This window comes from Gymnodraco acuticeps, unplaced genomic scaffold, assembly GCF_902827175.1.
Source record: "Gymnodraco acuticeps unplaced genomic scaffold, fGymAcu1.1, whole genome shotgun sequence".
Taxonomy (NCBI): Eukaryota; Metazoa; Chordata; class Actinopteri; order Perciformes; family Bathydraconidae; genus Gymnodraco; species Gymnodraco acuticeps.
In genome coordinates, this window is record NW_022991253.1 from 15,821 (window position 1) to 34,418 (window position 18,598).

At 44.6% G+C, this 18,598-nt stretch overlaps 1 protein-coding gene across 1 annotated transcript; it reads left to right on the plus strand.

The window, feature by feature from the left end:
• The first annotated feature begins 2,184 nt into the window (after positions 1–2,184).
• Positions 2,185–15,840, plus strand: LOC117561968 (probable G-protein coupled receptor 82). Its single transcript, XM_034239707.1, has 5 exons — positions 2,185–2,289; positions 4,895–5,310; positions 7,260–7,670; positions 8,333–8,473; positions 14,797–15,840. Exons 2-5 carry the CDS (start codon positions 4,900–4,902, stop codon positions 14,965–14,967), a joined length of 1,134 nt encoding a protein of 377 aa, XP_034095598.1. The 5' UTR covers positions 2,185–2,289; positions 4,895–4,899; the 3' UTR covers positions 14,968–15,840.
• The last annotated feature ends 2,758 nt before the right edge of the window (positions 15,841–18,598 follow it).

An 18,598-nucleotide genomic window follows, 5' to 3' on the forward strand; every position in this document is an offset into this window, starting at 1 on the left:
CTCTACTTTAAAGAGTCCTCTCCTGCTGATGTTACCGGTGTATATCAGTATGGTAGTGTCTCTACTTTAACAGCAGTACGTCTCCTGCTGATGTTCAGTGTATATCAGTATGTAGTGTCATCTCACGCCATAGACTACTGCAACTCCTCCCTGGCTGGTCTTGACCTGCATGCGTCATCCGACCTCTGCAGCTCATCCAGATGGCAGCGGCTATCGTCTGGTCCTTCAACCTTCCTAAATTCTCCCACACCACTCCGCTCCTTCGCTCCCTTCACTGGCTTCCGGTAACTGCTAGAATCCACTTCAAGACACTGGTACTTGCTTACCATGCTGCGAATGGATCTGGCCCTTCCTACATCCAGGACATGGTTAAACTGTACACCCCAGCGCGTGCACTACACTCTGCATCAACCAAACGACTCGCTGCGCCCTCGCTGCGAGGGAGACCCAAGTTCCCATCGGCGAAAACACGTGGGTTTGCTATCCTGGCTCCAAGATGGTGGAATGAGCTCCCCATTGACATCAGGACAGCAGATAGCTTACACACCTTCCGGCGCAGACTGAAAACTCATCTCTTTCGACTCCACTTCGAGCGTTAGAACTATTAACAAAGCACTTTTATACTAATAAAGGACTGGCTTATCTAAAGCCAGTTGAGTAGCACTTGAAATGTTTGGCTCTATGAAACCTGATATACTTATATGATTCTGTTTTCTTCAAGGTTGTGTCTTCCTGGTCGAATGTACTTATTGTAAGTCGCTTTGGATAAAAGCGTCAGCTAAATGCAATGTAATGTAATGTAATGTAGTGTCTCTACTTTAAAGAGTCCTCTCCTGTGGATGTTCAGGTGCATATCAGTATGTAGTGTCTCTACTTTAAAGAGTCCTCTCCTGCTGATGTTCAGGTCTATATCAGTATGTAGTGTCAGTATGTAGTTCTCTACTTTAAAAGAGTCCTCTCCTGCTGATGTTCAGGTCTATATCAGTATGTAGTGTCTCTACTTTAAAGAGTTCTCTCCTGCTGATGTTCAGGTGTATATCAGTTATGTAGTGTCTCTACTTTAAAGAGTCCCCCCTCTGCCTGATGTTCAGGTGTATATCAGTATGTAGTGTCTCTACTTTAAAGAGTCCTTCCCTGCTGATGTTCAGGTGTATATCAGTATTTGTCCCTTAGCTGTCTATCCCTTATGTAGTATGTCTGTCCTACTTTAAAGAGTCCCTCCTGCTGATGTTCAGGTGTATATCAGTATGTAGTGTCCTACTTTAAAGAGTCCTCTCTGCTGATGTTTACAGAGTCCTCTCCTGCTGATGTATCAGTTATATCAGTATGTAGTGTCTCTACTTTAAAGAGTCCTCTCCTGCTGATGTTCAGGTGTATATCAGTATGTAGTGTCTCTACTTTAAAGAGTCCTCTCCTGCTGATGTTCAGGTGTATATCAGTATGTAGTGTATCTACTTTAAAGAGTCCTCTCCTGCTGATGTTCAGGTGTATATCAGTATGTAGTGTCTCTACTTTAAAGAGTCCTCTCCTGCAGATGTTCAGGTGTATATCAGTATGTAGTGTCTCTACTTTAAAGAGTCCTCTCCTGCTGATGTTCAGGTGTATATCAGTATGTAGTGTCTCTACTTTAAAGAGTCCTCTCCTGCAGATGTTCAGGTGTATATCAGTATGTAGTGTCTCTACTTTAAAGAGTCCTCTTCTGTTGATGTTCAGATGTATGTATGTTCGGCTCTGTTGTGATTGGTCAACAGCTTAGAGCTGTCCCGCCCCCCTAGCCTATCAAGTACAATGTGATGGAGCGCTATAGCCAATAGAAGTGCGAGTGTTACACAGTGATGTCATTAAGGTCCAGAAGTAAACACAGGAGTCCAAGTGAAAAAAAACATTGTATCACACACTACAGGGAAGTAAACAGGGCGTCTCTAAAACTTTAAAAAGTGTCACCAGCTCTCATGTTGATACAGCGCTGCTGTGAACATGCACCACACATCTCATGTACTAAAATACTCACGCATCTCAGCTTGACCCTCACCTCTTAAACCGTATCTCTCATCAACACACAGCGTAACTGAGGAAGTGGAACCTGAAATAGCGAGAGACGCCAACATGTCTTGTTACATGAGAGCAGCTCTGATATGAAATGACACAAACCCTGAAGTACCGTTAAAAAGCAGGAAGTCTGAGAAAAGATTCACATTGAGCCAGAGTTGTTCTTTTAGCTGTGAATATAACATTTGAAGAACTGCAGCCGTTTGCTCTTCAATGACCTGGACGGAGCTCCTGCTAGAGGTACGTATATGAATGATTGCACCCTGAAATAACTCGATTTGAAAGGCTTTCATCTTAGTTTATAGAGAGGTAGATTAACGTAACATGCTCATACGTCGTTCTTTGAATATAGCATGACATATATATTTCTTATGAACACGAATTGGAGGATATTTTGGGTTCATTTGTTGGTTACAAGACAGGAGCAAAGGGTTGTAGATTCAAATAATAATAGGAGGGTTTTTTTAAGCATTTTGATTTGACATTTGAATACAAATGTTAGATTGCTTGGATTTAAATTCAAGCCCAAATGTGTGCAGACATACATCGATAAGATCCTTTTATAATTACTAAGACAATTCATCGTCAAAATAAATGTATTTATGACCCACGTCCGAGCATTTCTAAAACGTTTGAAGGTATTATTTCTAGATTGAAATATGTCAATTGTGTGCAAAATGTTCCTCTTTCTGAATCTGCCTAACAATAGTTATGTTTATTCGGCATATCAAATAAAAAAAGAAGATATTTAAAGTTAAAAAAAACAGCATCGGAAAAAACTATTTAAAGAAATCCTACTTTAATGTCAAAAGCGTTGATTTAATGAAAAAAATGCAATGACTTTAAGACGTTTTAAAGGAGTTTGGGATGAACCTTTAGACTAAACTTTGCAACGTCAGAAACAAGTCTTAAGACTTTTTTTAAAGATGTCTCTTCTACATCACCATGTGTCCCCTCTTCTTCATGTCTCTTCTACATCAACATGTGTCCCCTCTTCTTCATGTCTCTTCTACATCAACATGTGTCCCCTCTTCTTCATGTCTCTTCTACATCAACATGTGTCCCCTCTTCTTCATGTCTCTTCTACATCAACATGTGTCCCCTCTTCTTCATGTCTCTTCTACATCAACATGTGTCCCCTCTTCTTCGTGTCTCTTCTACATCAACATGTGTCCCCTCTTCTTCATGTCTCTTCTACATCAACATGTGTCCCCTCTTCTTCGTGTCTCTTCTACATCAACATGTGTCCCCTCTTCTCCATGTCTCTTCTACATCAACATGTGTCCCCTCTTCTTCGTGTCTCTTCTACATCAACATGTGTCCCCTCTTCTCCATGTCTCTTCTACATCAACATGTGTCCCCTCTTCTTCACGTCTCTTCTACATCAACATGTGTCCCCTCTTCTTCATGTCTCTTCTACATCAACATGTGTCCCCTCTTCTTCACGTCTCTTCTACATCAACATGTGTCCCCTCTTCTTCGTGTCTCTTCTACATCAACATGTGTCCCCTCTTCTTCATGTCTCTTCTACATCAACATGTGTCCCCTCTTCTTCATGTCTCTTCTACATCAACATGTGTCCCCCCTTCTTCGTGTCTCTTCTACATCAACATGTGTCCCCTCTTCTCCATGTCTCTTCTACATCAACATGTGTCCCCTCTTCTTCATGTCTCTTCTACATCAACATGTGTCCCCTCTTCTCCATGTCTCTTCTACATCAACATGTGTCCCCTCTTCTTCATGTCTCTTCTACATCAACATGTGTCCCCTCTTCTTCATGTCTCTTCTACATCAACATGTGTCCCCTCTTCTTCATGTCTCTTCTACATCAACATGTGTCCCCTCTTCTTCATGTCTCTTCTACATCAACACGTGTCCCCTCTTCTTCATGTCTCTTCTTCGTCAACATGTGTCCCTTCTTCTTCATGTCTCTTCTACATCAACATGTGTCCCCTCTTCTTCATGTCTCTTCTACAGCACCATGTGTCCCCTCTTCTTCATGTCTCTTCTTCATCAACATGTGTCCCCTCTTCTTCATGTCTCTTCTACATCAACATGTGTCCCCTCTTCTTCATGTCTCTTCTACATCATCATGTGTCCCCTCTTCTTCATGTCTCTTCTACATCAACATGTGTCCCCTCTTCTTCATGTCCTCTTCTACATCAACATGTGTCCCCTCTTCTTCATGTCTCTTCTACATCAACATGTGTCCCCTCTTCTTCATGTCCTCTTCTACATCAACATGTGTCCCCTCTTCTTCATGTCTCTTCTACATCAACATGTGTCCCCCTCTTCTTCATGTCTCCTATACATCAACATGTGTCCCCTCTTCTCATGTCTCTTCTACATCAACATGTGTCCCCTCTTCTTCATGTCTCCTCTACATCAACATGTGTCCCCTCTTCTTCATGTCTCTTCTACATCAACATGTGTCCCCTCTTCTCCATGTCTCTTCTACATCAACATGTGTCCCCTCTTCTCCATGTCTCTTCTACATCAACATGTGTCCCCTCTTCTTCATGTCCCCCCCCCCCCCCCTATCACCTGAATCTCCTCCTAGAGCACCATTGAGTTCTTTGTAACCAAATCTCTCTCAGAGGGGCGTGGGGAGGGGCTCCTTATTTTCATCTAAAGTAACAGACAGAGAATCAGCACTTTGGAAACAGGGCTGAAACAGAGGGGATTATGGGTAATGCTGCTATGATCTGTTTGGTGTTTCAGCCAATCAGAGACAGGCTCTGTATATATCTGAGACCTGTGATATATTGATGAAGAACAGTATGATAGGGGACCTTTAACAAACATCCTCCACGTGTTTCTCATCCATCACTTTGTGTCTCTTCAGATCAAATGGAGAACATTTCATCCCCTTTCCCTCTGGATAACTCCTCCCTCTCTTCCTCTTTTCTCTCCCTTTGTCCCACTTTCACCACCCTCTTCTTCCTCCCCTCTGCCTACACCTTCCTCTTCCTCACCGCTCTCCCAGGGAACATCCTCTCTTTGTGGGTGTTTCTCCGCTGTATCTCCACCGTCTCCCCCACCCACGTCTACCTGTCTCATCTGAGCATCTCCAACCTGATTCTATCTCTCACCACTCCCTTCCTGGCCGCTTACTACGCGTGGGGCTCTGATTGGACGCTGAGCAGCGCTCTGTGTCAGCTGGTTCTTCACGGCATCACCCCGGTTCTGCACATCAACATCTACATCAGCATCATGATCCTCACCTGGGTGGCGCTGAGCCGCTTCGCCTCCCTCATACAGGTGTGACTAAAACAATATCTATTATTATACCCCTTTTCCAACCAAACCAGGTCCAGGACCAGTTCGGAACCAGTGTGAACCAGTTCTTCCTGTTTCCACCACAGCGGGACATTACATCTGTACAAGTTGTCATACAAATATCCAATTTGCATTTTAGAGAAAGGCATTCGTTAAACAAAGCAATATATATCCAATGTTAAAATGAAAAAATTAAGAAAGTTGCCATATTTGTACTCCTGGTGGGCGGATTTTGACACATTTCTTGTACATTTTAAGGTTTTAGGGGACTCACAACTGCCCTTTTTGATCCTACAAATGTCAGAAATTGATTCATCATCCTTTAAAACCACTTCAAAATTGTCCAAATCGGCCAAGCCACTTTCAGACTATTGCCCACATAGACCAGGGATGGGCAACTTGGATGGTGGTGGGGGCCACATAATTGATGTACTGGCCACCAGGGGGCCGCAGATTCACTTGGAACACACACACACACACACACTTAGAGACATGATGCACACAACACACTTAGAGACAGGATGCACACAGTCACAGTTCACAGAAATGTTATTTAATGTTTACAAGTGGCATGTTTGTATTGAACAGGTTATTAAACAGTGGAATACAACTATTTTAAACTAATGGAAAGCACGGAAAATGTGTGTGCATTGAGATTAACCATTAAGATGACATACACATGAAGTCATGAACACTACCCAGACATTAGCTGTGTAACTTGAACCTAAGACACAATAAGAGGAGTGTCCACACAGACACCCGTCAAGCCGCACTCTGCTGTTCCTCAGCGCCGCTCCCCCTCCCTCCCGCACTCTGCAGTTCCTCAGCGCCGCTCCCCCTCCCTCCCGCACTCTGCTGTTCCTCAGCGCCGCTCCCCCTCCCTCCCGCACTCTGCTGTTCCTCAGCGCCGCCCCCGCTCCCTCCCGCACTCTGCTGTTCCTCAGCGCCGCCCCCGCTCCCTCCCGCACTCTGCTGTTCCTCAGCGCCGCTCCCCCTCCCTCCCGCACTCTGCTGTTCCTCAGCGCCGCTCCCCCTCCCTCCCACACTCTGCTGTTCCTCAGCGCCGCTCCCGCTCCCTCCCGCACTCTGCTGTTCCTCAGCGCCGCTCCCCCTCCCTCCCGCACTCTGCTGTTCCTCAGCGCCGCCCCCCCTCCCTCCCGCACTCTGCTGTTCCTCAGCGCCGCCCCCCCTCCCTCCCGCACTCTGCTGTTCCTCAGCGCCGCCCCCCTCCCTCCCGCACTCTGCTGTTCCTCAGCGCCGCCCCCCTCCCTCCCGCTGACATTATGAATGAAAAGCGTAGTAATCATAGATAACACGGCAGGGTCCGTGACAGTTTGCTTTCATCTGATTTCAAATAAACAAAGTCTTGGTTTTTAGAATATTAAACTTGTTTCGCCAAATTCAGATGATAAAAACAACCTTTAAGCTTGTAACTGCATAATTACAAGCGGTAACTTAACGTCACAGCAGGCGTAACCTTAGATATATATATATATATATATATATATATATATATAAACACTGTTGTTGTGTTTATATATATCTATGGGCATAACAACAGCCGGTGTTTCTTGTGAGTGTTTCCCCGGGAAACAAACACAATACACACAAACGCGTCACAGATTATTTTGCGGTATTTAGCTGCCGAACGAAATCGTGTACGCAGTTCGCAACGTAACTAGGAGTCTAGTGGACGGTATCAGTACTACAAGTACAAAAATAAATAAATAAATTACGTTGTTTATAAATTAATCTGAGGGCCGCAAAAAGAGGAGGTGGGGCCGCATGCAGCCCATCCCTGACAGACTATAATGCCAACATTACTCAACATGTCCAGGTTCACACAGCTGGCACACAAGTAGACTTAATTACTCTTAATGTCTTTCATTATTGTAAAGCATCTAACACTTGTCTTTCTTTTCCTCTTCCAGCACACCCACGCCTCCAGACCCAACCGGTGCATCGCCTTTCTTCCTCACGGTTTCTTCGCCCGCCTCAAGAGAACATCCTTCGCCAACAGAGTTTGCATCGTCGTGTGGTCGGTGGCTATCGGATGCGTGGTACCCGTCACCGTTATTTACTCCATGAAGGAAGCGGTGAGCGTGAAAAAAGCTGTTGTTGCATGTACGGAGGTTTGCTACAGCCCAACGGTGGAGATCGGAGGAAGACTTTCTGCTGGTTTGGCCGTGATCGTGATTACTCTGTTCTTCCTCTTCTACCTGCTGGTTCTGATGTCTTATATGATGGTTCTGAGGCATATTGGGCGATCACGGAAAAGCACGAACGTCACTACGTCCCAAAGTCTGCTGGGGAGGGTGCTACGAAACATCGTGGTCATACAGGTGAGTGTGAGGCATATACAGTATCCTACTCTAAAGTAACGTCTTCAAAAAGGCACAATTAGTAGGGGAAGTCTGTCTTATGTCAAAATACTGGTGTTTTGTGTCGCGAGCTAAATTGTGTTTTTCTAGCACTATTTCCACCATTTTCGTATAGCTTCCAATTGGACACTTGCTTACAATCGGTGGTGGCGAAGTCGATAGGGACTTGGCTTGGCAACTGGAAGGTCACCAGTTCAAGTCCCGGCAAGACCAAGTGCTACCGAGGTGTCCCTGAGCAAGGCACCGTTCCCCACACTGCTCCCCGGGTGCCGTTCAAAATGGCAGCACACTGCTCCTAAAACTAGGATGGGTCGAATGCAGAGAAACAATTTCCCCACGAGGGATTCATAAAAGTCCATCTTATCTTATCAATCTCGCACTTTGAATATTGGTTTTCATAGAGGTTGACGGGAAGAAAGTCCCAAACTCATAATTATAACATATATCGTTAATTAGCCTGTCAAAAAGCCCCCCCTTAACAGACTGTTATATCGTCTATTTTACTCTAAATTGGACCATAATTGACTAAATGAACAACATGCTGTATTGAAGAAGGCGTGAAACTACAAAACTACAGATTGAGATCCATAACAACCTTCTTTTTTTAAACCATCTCTTCTCAGGTTGTTCTCTCGGTTTGTCTGCTGCCGTATCACATCTACAAACCCATCTTCATCTCTCTGGCTAACGACCAACGACAGCTGAGATATTTACCGGGACCAAACATCTGTAAACAGTGCCATCCATTCTCCATCTTAGTCGAGGTGACTCCATCTTTCTTTCCTAGGAGGAAACACTACATACTGATATACACCTGAACATCAGCAGGAAAGGACTCTTTAAAGTAGAGACACTACATACTGATATACACCTGAACATCAGCAGGAGAGGACTCTTTAAAGTAGAGACACTACATACTGATATACACCTGAACATCAGCAGGAGAGGACTCTTTAAAGTAGAGACACTACATACTGATATACACCTGAACATCAGCAGGAGAGGACTCTTTAAAGTAGAGACACTACATACTGATATACACCTGAACATCAGCAGGAGAGGACTCTTTAAAGTAGAGACACTACATACTGATATACACCTGAACATCAGCAGGAGAGGACTCTTTAAAGTAGACACTACATACTGATATACACCTGAACATCAGCAGGAGAGGACTCTTTAAAGTAGAGACACTACATACTGATATACACCTGAACATCAGCAAGACAGGACTCTTTAAAGTAGAGACACTACATACTGATATACACCTGAACATCAGCAGGAGAGGACTCTTTAAAGAAGAGACACTACATACTGATATACACCTGAACATCAGCAAGACAGGACTCTTTAAAGTAGAGACACTACATACTGATATACACCTGAACATCAGCAGGAGAGGACTCTTTAAAGTAGAGACACTACATACTGATATACACCTGAACATCAGCAGGAGAGGACTCTTTAAAGTAGAGACACTACATACTGATATACACCTGAACATCAGCAGGAGAGGACTCTTTAAAGTAGAGACACTACATACTGATATACACCTGAACATCAGCAGGAGAGGACTCTTTAAAGTAGAGACACGACATACTGATATACACCAGAACATCAGCAGGAGAGGACTCTTTAAAGTAGAGACTCTACATACTGATATACACCTGAACATCAGCAGGAGAGGACTCTTTAAAGCAGAGACACTATATACTGATATACACCTGAACATCAGCAGGAGAGGACTCTTTAAAGTAGAGACACTACATACTGATATACACCTGAACATCAGCAGGAGAGGACTCTTTAAAGTAGAGACACTACATACTGATATACACCTGAACATCAGCAGGAGAGGACTCTTTAAAGTAGAGACACGACATACTGATATACACCAGAACATCAGCAGGAGAGGACTCTTTAAAGTAGAGACTCTACATACTGATATACACCTGAACATCAGCAGGAGAGGACTCTTTAAAGTAGAGACTCTACATACTGATATACACCTGAACATCAGCAGGAGAGGACTCTTTAAAGTAGAGACACTACATACTGATATTACATTACATTACATTACATTGCATTTAGCTGACGCTTTTGTCCAAAGCGACTTACAATAAGTACATTCGACCAGGAAGACACAACCTTGAAGAAAACAGAATCATATAAGTATATCAGGTTTCATAGAGCCAAACATTTCAAGTGCTACTCAACTGGCTTTAGGTAATCCAGTCCTTTATTGGTATAAAAGTGCTTCGTTAATCGTTCTAACGCTCGAAGTGGAGTCGAAAGAGATGAGTTTTCAGTTTGCGCCGGAAGATGTGCAAGCTATCTGCCGTCCTGATGTCAATGGGGAGCTCATTCCACCATCTTGGAGCCAGGATAGCAAACCCACGTGTTTTCGCCGATGGGAACTTGGGTCCCCCTCGCAGCGAGGGCGCAACGAGTCGTTTGGCTGATGCAGAGCGTAGTGCACGCGCTGGGGTGTACGGTTTAACAATGTCCTGGATGTAGGAAGGGCCAGATCCATTCGCAGCACGGTAAGCAAGTACCAGTGTCTTGAAGTGGATTCTAGCAGTTACCGGAAGCCAGTGAAGGGAGCGGAGGAGCGGAGTGGTGTGGGAGAATTTAGGAAGGTTGAAAACCAGACGAGCCGCTGCATTCTGGATGAGCTGCAGAGGTCGGATGGCACATGCAGGTAGACCAGCCAGGAGGGAGTTGCAGTAGTCTAGGCGTGAGATGACGAGAGCCTGGACCAGAACCTGAGTCGCTTTCTGAGTCAGCTGGGGACGTATCTTCCTGATGTTGTAAAGCGTGTATCTGCAGCAGCGGGTTGTAGCAGCGATGTTTGCAGTGAAGGACAGGTTGTTATCTAGGGTCACACCCAGATTCCTTGCAGTCTGAGTCGGGGGAAACAACTGAGGTGCCGATGTTGATTGTCAGGTCAAGAGTTGGACAATCTTTTCCCGGGAGGAAGAGCAGCTCAGTCTTGTCAAGGTTGAGCTTGAGGTGGTGAGCAGACATCCACTGAGAGATGTCAGCTAGACAAGCAGAGATGCGTGCGACGACCTGGGTCTCTGAGCGGGGAAAGGACAGAATTAATTGGGTGTCGTCAGCGTAGCAGTGGTAAGAAAAACCATGCGGGCTAATGACTGATCCGAGCGAGTTTGTGTACAAGGAGAAAAGGAGGGGACCAAGAACAGAGCCCTGAGGGACCCCCGTAGTTAATTGACAAGGGTCGGACTCAGACCCTCTCCAAGTCACCCTGTAGGTACGGTCTTTCAGGTATGAGGTGAGGAGGGAAAGTGCAGAGCCAGAAACTCCAAGTTTTGGAGAGTGCGAAGGAGGATCTGATGATTCACCGTGTCGAATGCAGCAGACAGGTCCAACAGGATGATGACAGAGGAGAGGGATGCAGTTTTGGCAGTGTGCAGTTCCTCCGTGACAGCAATGAGAGCAGTTTCTGTGGAGTGACCTGCCTTGAAACCAGACTGGTGCGGATCCAGAAGGTTGTTCTGATTGAGATAACAGGAGAGTTGTTTAAAGACAGCGCGTTCAAGTGATTTAGACAGGAACGGGAGGAGAGAGACAGGCCTGTAGTTTATAACATCAGACGGGTTGAGAGTGGGTTTCTTTAGGAGAGGGTTTACTCATGCCTCCTTGAGACTGTTTGGAAAGTGACCAGAAGTTAGAGAAGTGTTGATGAAATGGGTGAGAAACGGTAGAATATCAGGAGCGATAGTCTGAAGGAGGTTTGAAGGGATAGGGTCCAGAGGACAGGTGGTAGGGCGGGCAGAGGTAATGAGGGTAAGAACCTCACTTGGAGAGAGAGGGGAAAAGGAGGTTAGTGTGTTGGTGGAAGGAAGGTCTGGTGACCCAGCGGTGAGTAAAGGTGAGTCAGAAAAAGAAGAGCGAATATCATTAACCTTTTTTTCAAAGTGGGTAACAAAGTCGCTTGACAGAAGTGAGGAGGGGGGAGGAGCTTTTGGAGGGTCCAAGAGGGTGGAGAAGATGGAAAATAGTTTTTTAGGATTGGAATAGGAAGATTGGATCTTATCTTGAAAGAAAGTGCTTTTTGCCTGAGAGATCGAAGCAGAGAAAGAGGAGAGGAGAGCTTGATAGGTTAGGAGGTCGTCACGGTGTTTGGATTTCCACCATTTCCGCTCTGCTGCCCTAAGGACGGTTCTATTAGCACGCAGTGCATCATTTAGCCAGGGAGCCGGAGGGGACTGACGAGCCTGCCGAGATGTGAGAGGACAGAGCGAGTCCAGAGAGGATGAGAGAGTAGAGAGGAGAGTTTCTGCAGCAGAGTTTGGAGGCAGTAGTTGGAACGAATCAGAGGAGGGGAGGGCTGAGAGCACCGACGAGGCAAAGGTAGAGGGAGAGAGGGAGCGAAGGTTACGGCGGACAAGTGTAGGATGGGAAGAGATTAGTTTGTTATGTTTGGAAAGGGATAGAGAGAATGAAATGAAGAAGTGATCGGATGTGTGGAGCAGGTTTACAGAGAGGTTAGAAGTAGCGCAGTTCCTTGAGAATATGAGATCAAGGACATTGCCAGCTTTATGAGTCGGTGGGGACGGAGACAGTGAGAAAGCAAAGGCGGTTAACAGAGATGTTAGTTCGTCTATCTTCCCCATCTGGAGGTTGAAGTCTCCGAGAAGTACAGCGGGAGGGCCAGTTTCAGGGATGTGTGAGAGGAGATGATCTAATTCCTCCAAGAAGTCCCCCAAGGCGCCTGGTGGACGGTAGAGAACAACAATGGTTAACTGTATAGGATGGGTTACTGTGACGGCATGGAACTCAAAGGTGGAAGGAGTAAAGTTAGGTAGCTTGAAGAGGGAAAAGCTCCATTTGGGAGAGAGCAGGAGACCAGTGCCACCTCCTCTGCCAGTGGGTCTGGGTGTATGGGAGAAGGAATATGCAGTGGAGAGAGCTGCTGGGGTGGATGTGTTGGATGGAGTAATCCAGGTCTCAGTGAGAGCAAGGAAATCCAGAGACTGCAGGGAGGTGTAGCCAGAGATGAAGTCAGCCTTAGGAACAGCTGACTGGCAGTTCCACAGGCCACCTGAAACTAGATGTTGGATCTCAGTGGAGCACGTGGGATAGACGAGAGCAGGCCGGTTATATCGATTAGGAGATACACGGGGCCAGTGATAATTGCGAGAAGACACATGAACAGGAATTGAGAAAATACACATGATTATAGCATGAGGGGCTAAACAACAAAAGTAAAAATTAAAAACGCCAACGATACTTAGCTCAATCAAAGTAGGATTTGCCTCCTCTTTGCCTCCCTCGTGACTCCCGTAGGACTCTAATGTCTTTGTCAGTCTTACTCCCGTAGGACTCTAATGTCTTTGTCAGTCTTAGCCTGTCTGCCGCTGAAGCTGCCGCTCAAGGAAAGAGCTACCCGAAATGGACGCCTGATTGCTCAGTTCTCACAGCTGAAGTTAATTAGTTAACTATCTACAGCTGATGGGCGACAATAGACTGGCCCTGCCTATGTTAATAATGCAGGCTTGATTGCTGAGAGCTGTAAAGCAGGTTTCGCCTGAGCAGATCTGAGATTTAAAATCTCTCAAAAGCGATTTAGCCGTTTTAGCTACAGTAACAATTATACAGAGTCGAATAAATGAAACCGAGAAGTCTAATTAAACAAGAATATAACTTACAGTGGTTGCTGCGTCAATAGGTAATGTTGTCACCGGGTCCAGATGCACACTGAGTTCATCAGTTTCTAAATGCGGTATTTAAATGCTTTTTGAGCTAAAGGATGACTGAGTCACGCAGTTCTACTTCACGCAATCAATAGACTGGCCCTGCCTATGTTAATAATGCAGGCTTGAGTGCTGAGAGCTGTAAAGCAGGTTTCGCCTGAGCAGATCTGAGATTTAAAATCTCTCAAAAGCGATTTAGCCGTTTTAGCTACAGTAACAATTATACAGAGTCGAATAAATGAAACCGAGAAGTCTAATTAAACAAGAATATAACTTACAGTGGTTGCTGCGTCAATAGGTAATGTTGTCACCGGGTCCAGATGCACACTGAGTTCATCAGTTTCTAAATGCGGTATTTAAATGCTTTTTGAGCTAAAGGATGACTGAGTCACGCAGTTCTACTTCACGCAATCAATAGACTGGCCCTGCCTATGTTAATAATGCAGGCTTGAGTGCTGAGAGCTGTAAAGCAGGTTTCGCCTGAGCAGATCTGAGATTTAAAATCTCTCAAAAGCGATTTAGCCGTTTTAGCTACAGTAACAATTATACAGAGTCGAATAAATGAAACCGAGAAGTCTAATTAAACAAGAATATAACTTACAGTGGTTGCTGCGTCAATAGGTAATGTTGTCACCGGGTCCAGATGCACACTGAGTTCATCAGTTTCTAAATGCGGTATTTAAATGCTTTTTGAGCTAAAGGATGACTGTGTCACGCAGTTCTACTTCACGCAATCAATAGACTGGCCCTGCCTATGTTAATAATGCAGGCTTGAGTGCTGAGAGCTGTAAAGCAGGTTTCGCCTGAGCAGATCTGAGATTTAAAATCTCTCAAAAGCGATTTAGCCGTTTTAGCTACAGTAACAATTATACAGAGTCGAATAAATGAAACCGAGAAGTCTAATTAAACAAGAATATAACTTACAGTGGTTGCTGCGTCAATAGGTAATGTTGTCACCGGGTCCAGATGCACACTGAGTTCATCAGTTTCTAAATGCGGTATTTAAATGCTTTTTGAGCTAAAGGATGACTGAGTCACGCAGTTCTACTTCACGCAATCAATAGACTGGCCCTGCCTATGTTAATAATGCAGGCTTGAGTGCTGAGAGCTGTAAAGCAGGTTTCGCCTGAGCAGATCTGAGATTTAAAATCTCTCAAAAGCGATTTAGCCGTTTTAGCTACAGTAACAATTATACAGAGTCGAATAAATGAAACCGAGAAGTCTAATTAAACAAGAATATAACTTACAGTGGTTGCTGCGTCAATAGGTAATGTTGTCACCGGGTCCAGATGCACACTGGACACCTGAACATCAGCACAACATGTCCTCTTTAACAAATACATCTCCTCTCTCTCCTCTTCCTCCAGCTGAAGAACTGTTTGCTGCTTTTGGCCGCTTTGAGAGGATCCACGGACCCTTTAATGTACTTCCTGTTGGACAAGACCTTCCGTCATCAAACCCTGAAACTCTTAAGGTGCAACCAGAACAAAACTGGAAGCACGAAATCCTCCTCGGTCACAGGAAGCAACACCACCTAGGCTGGCCCGCTGGAGGAAGGGAACCTGGCCACAGTTACAGCGGATATAAGTCAAGGAAGTTTTCTGTAAATGTTAAAAGATGTACAAGAGGCCCTTCTGAAATAGCCGTGTCAGAGTCGATGCTTTTAAATGTCTCTTATTTTGATAGAAACCTTAAGAAAAATTCCTTTAACATAATATGAAACAGAGGAATCTTTATTTTTGCGAGTGTAAAAACCATATTTAGGCCAGTTTTGAATGTAAAATTACCAATTATATTATCAAAAAAGTTATTTTTGTTTAATACTTGTCTAATATTTGCAGCTGTATCATGTTTTCATGGTTAGGAAGAGGCATTCATTCAAATATAATGTTTGAAATATTCCAGTTTCTTAATATAATCAGGTGTTTTATCTATTCAGTTAAAAAGGAATAATGATAGTCTTACGTTTCCATGGTAGTTTGGCTTTATAGCAGTCAATGAAACTGGAGTATAATGTTTTGTAATACATCGGTTTTTATGACATTGAGATATAAGACTTTACATCGTCTCACATTTTGGATATTGTCCTATCACAAGATGGCATAAGTGTTTATCTTTCCTGGTTTAAAGACTGTGTTTAAGTCAAGTTATGTATTTGTTTGTTTTAATATTTCATTAAGCAGCAAGTGTCAACCTTAAAATATCGATAAAGGTTTTTAGTTGTTAAATATGGGGATATTTGATGTACTATATATCTCCGTACCCTACTGAAATCAACCTAATGTTGTTTGTAGCTGAATATGGATGACAATTGATCCAAATCATAGACAAAATACTAGATAGATACTAGATTTAAACATATTGAACTGAAACTAAAAGCCATTAATAAAGAAAAAGCGAGTTACATTTTAAAGTGCAATTTTGACTCGTACTTTACTTCAACTGCGTCGATAAATCTGAGTTTCTAAGGTGTTTTTATCGACGTTGCAAACATGGTCAAAACAGCCTCAGGATAAATCTATGGATGTCCTTTTGAAGAATGCAAGGCGTGTTTGTGGAGCAGCCGTCATGTGCAGCGGGAGTCTTTCAATATTTAATATCCATGTGTCGCAAACCTTGTTCGGTAATTGAGTCTGCATTATTGAAGAGGGATTACAGAGTGTGTGTGTTTCAGAAGGTGTGTGTGAGGCGGCAGGAGACTATGTACTATGAAGTGTGTGTGTGTGTGTGTGTGTGTGTGTGTGTGTGTGTGTGTGTGTGTGTGTGTGTGTGTGTGTGTGTGTGTGTGTGTGTGTGTGTGTGTGGCCTAGCATTACTATACTTGTGGGGACCTACATCTGTTTACACAGTCACGTGTGGGGACTCGCCTCCCTTATGGGGACAAATTGGAGGTCCCCATGAGGGGAATCATTAATTTTAGGGTGAAGACTTGGTTAGGTTTAGGGTAAGGATTAGGGTTAAGGGTCAGGGTTAGGCATGTGTTGGTTATGGTTAAGGTTAGGATAAGTCTCCAGGAAATGCATGTAATGCAATGTAATGTCCCCTGAAGTGATGTATACATGGTATGTGTGTGTGTGCATGCGTGCGCGCATCATGTATTTAAGTGTGTGTGTGTGTGTGTGTGTGTGTGTGTGTGTGTGTGTGTGCGTGGCGTGCATCATGTCTCTAAGTGTATGTGTGTGTGTGTGTGTGTGTGTCTGTGTGCATCGTGTCTCTAAGTGTGTGTGCATCATGTGTGTGCGTGTGTGTGTGTGTGTGTGTGTGTGTGTGTGTGTGTGTGTGTGTGTGTGTGTGTGTGTGTGTGTGTGTGTGTGTGTGTGTGTGTGTGTGTGTGTGCATGTGCATCATGTCTCTAAGTGTGTGTGCATCCTTGCGTGTGTTGCTGTGATGCAGATACAGAGAGGGTCCCTGAGGTGGCGTTAGTTCCGCTGGTTGTCAGGCTCTCACACACTGACTGATTATTGTCTCTGTGTGTTCGGGCAAAACGAGACGTGAAGGATCGTCTCCGCCAGCAGCCGCTCTCCCAGGAGAGGAGAAAACTGCTCACAGCACTTTTTAAAAAGTTCTTCACACAGTGGGCAGCATCCTGTTTTAAGTGGAGGTTTCACAGAAACACCCAGCATGCATTAGGGCAGAAGGGCATCCTGTGTGAAGCTTAGCATGTAATATACTCGCTGGCTCACTGGTGTGGGGTCAGCGAGACAGCGAGACACCGCAGAACTCAGCCTGGGCACACACACAAACTCCCAGCCAGGCTGCGGGTGTGTGTGTGTGTTTCGGGCTGGGTTTCGCTGTGTCTCCTCGCAGCAGCGAGCCTCGCAACGTCCCGCCGAGTGTGTGTGTGTGAGGAAGTCCGCGCATTGGTCCAAACGTAACGGCTCCGCGGATTGGTCAATTTGGACCAATCTGCGGAGCCGTTATGTTACGTCACTATACCCAAGAAGTAAACAATGGAAAAAGAGAAATGTCCAACGAGGCGTTCTGGGGCAGCACAGACAGGTCTTCTCTGTGTTAGAGTTTTACTCGCTGCAGGGTGTACTTTGAGGGTTTGTGACTCTGCAGACCGTTTGCATGCAGAAAAACCTTCATAACACAAGGGGACGGGTGATAACCAGAAAAGCATGACATGGGACCTTTAATATAATATGAATCAGAGAAAAGGGGAGTTTTTGTGAGGCTCAAAACCATATTTGGGCCAGTTTTTCATGTAAAATGACTAAATCGATTATCTGCAAAGACAGGAAAAGCTGCAGTTCTCAAAACACCAAATCTTCTCTGAACGTGACGAGCACTGAGCGACAAGTTCCCCGTCCAACCTGGACACCGAGGCTCATTTATCACCAGCAGTTTGTCACTAAATGTATGCAGATATGTGTGTGTGTGTGTGTGTGTGTGTGTGTGTGTGTGTGTGTGTGTGTGTGTGTGTGTGTGTGTGTGTGTGTGTGTGTGTGTGTATGTAAGCTCAATGTCAGAGTCTCATGGTTGACACTCCAAGGCCCGCTGGAGGCCGTTAAAGGAGCCGTTATCTGTTCTGCACCCTAACAAGCAGCTCTCATTCCTCTGAGGGCACCACAGGGACGTCAAAGTGTGTAAAAACAGCTGACATGCAAATATTCAGGCTAGGAAACGGGTTTTTATCTCCATCAGATGTACCTATTCATATGCAGAAGTTGGCATTTGCTCACACGATCAAACGGAGAGGAAATTCACTTCACAAATGGCATGCAGTAAATAAGATCTGCTGCTGTGGAGGATTTGATATGTGTTGCACGTCTGTAAAGCAGATTTCTTTCTACCGCTGACCCTGAAATATTTGTTAAAGTGAGATTTATTTAAGTGTAGGAGTGCATTCATCCCAAAGGACTCGAGGGCGGCTAATCATGTGGACAACATCAAACTGAAACCGGCTTAAATCTGGCTGTCGGCCTCAGGTGGATCGATTACAATCTGCATCCAGGCACAACTGACTTTTATATTGATTTTCTAGTCTTCATTTACTTTATCTATCGGCGATGATAGAAATACGACATCGGGGTATAGGTACATGTGTGCGTCTATTTGGTTGCAATGCTGTGTGACACATGCTTTTAAGTGCATAAATAATACATACAAAAATAAGGAAATTGAACAATTATTCAAATACATGTAAATAAATGAGCTCTGTTGTGA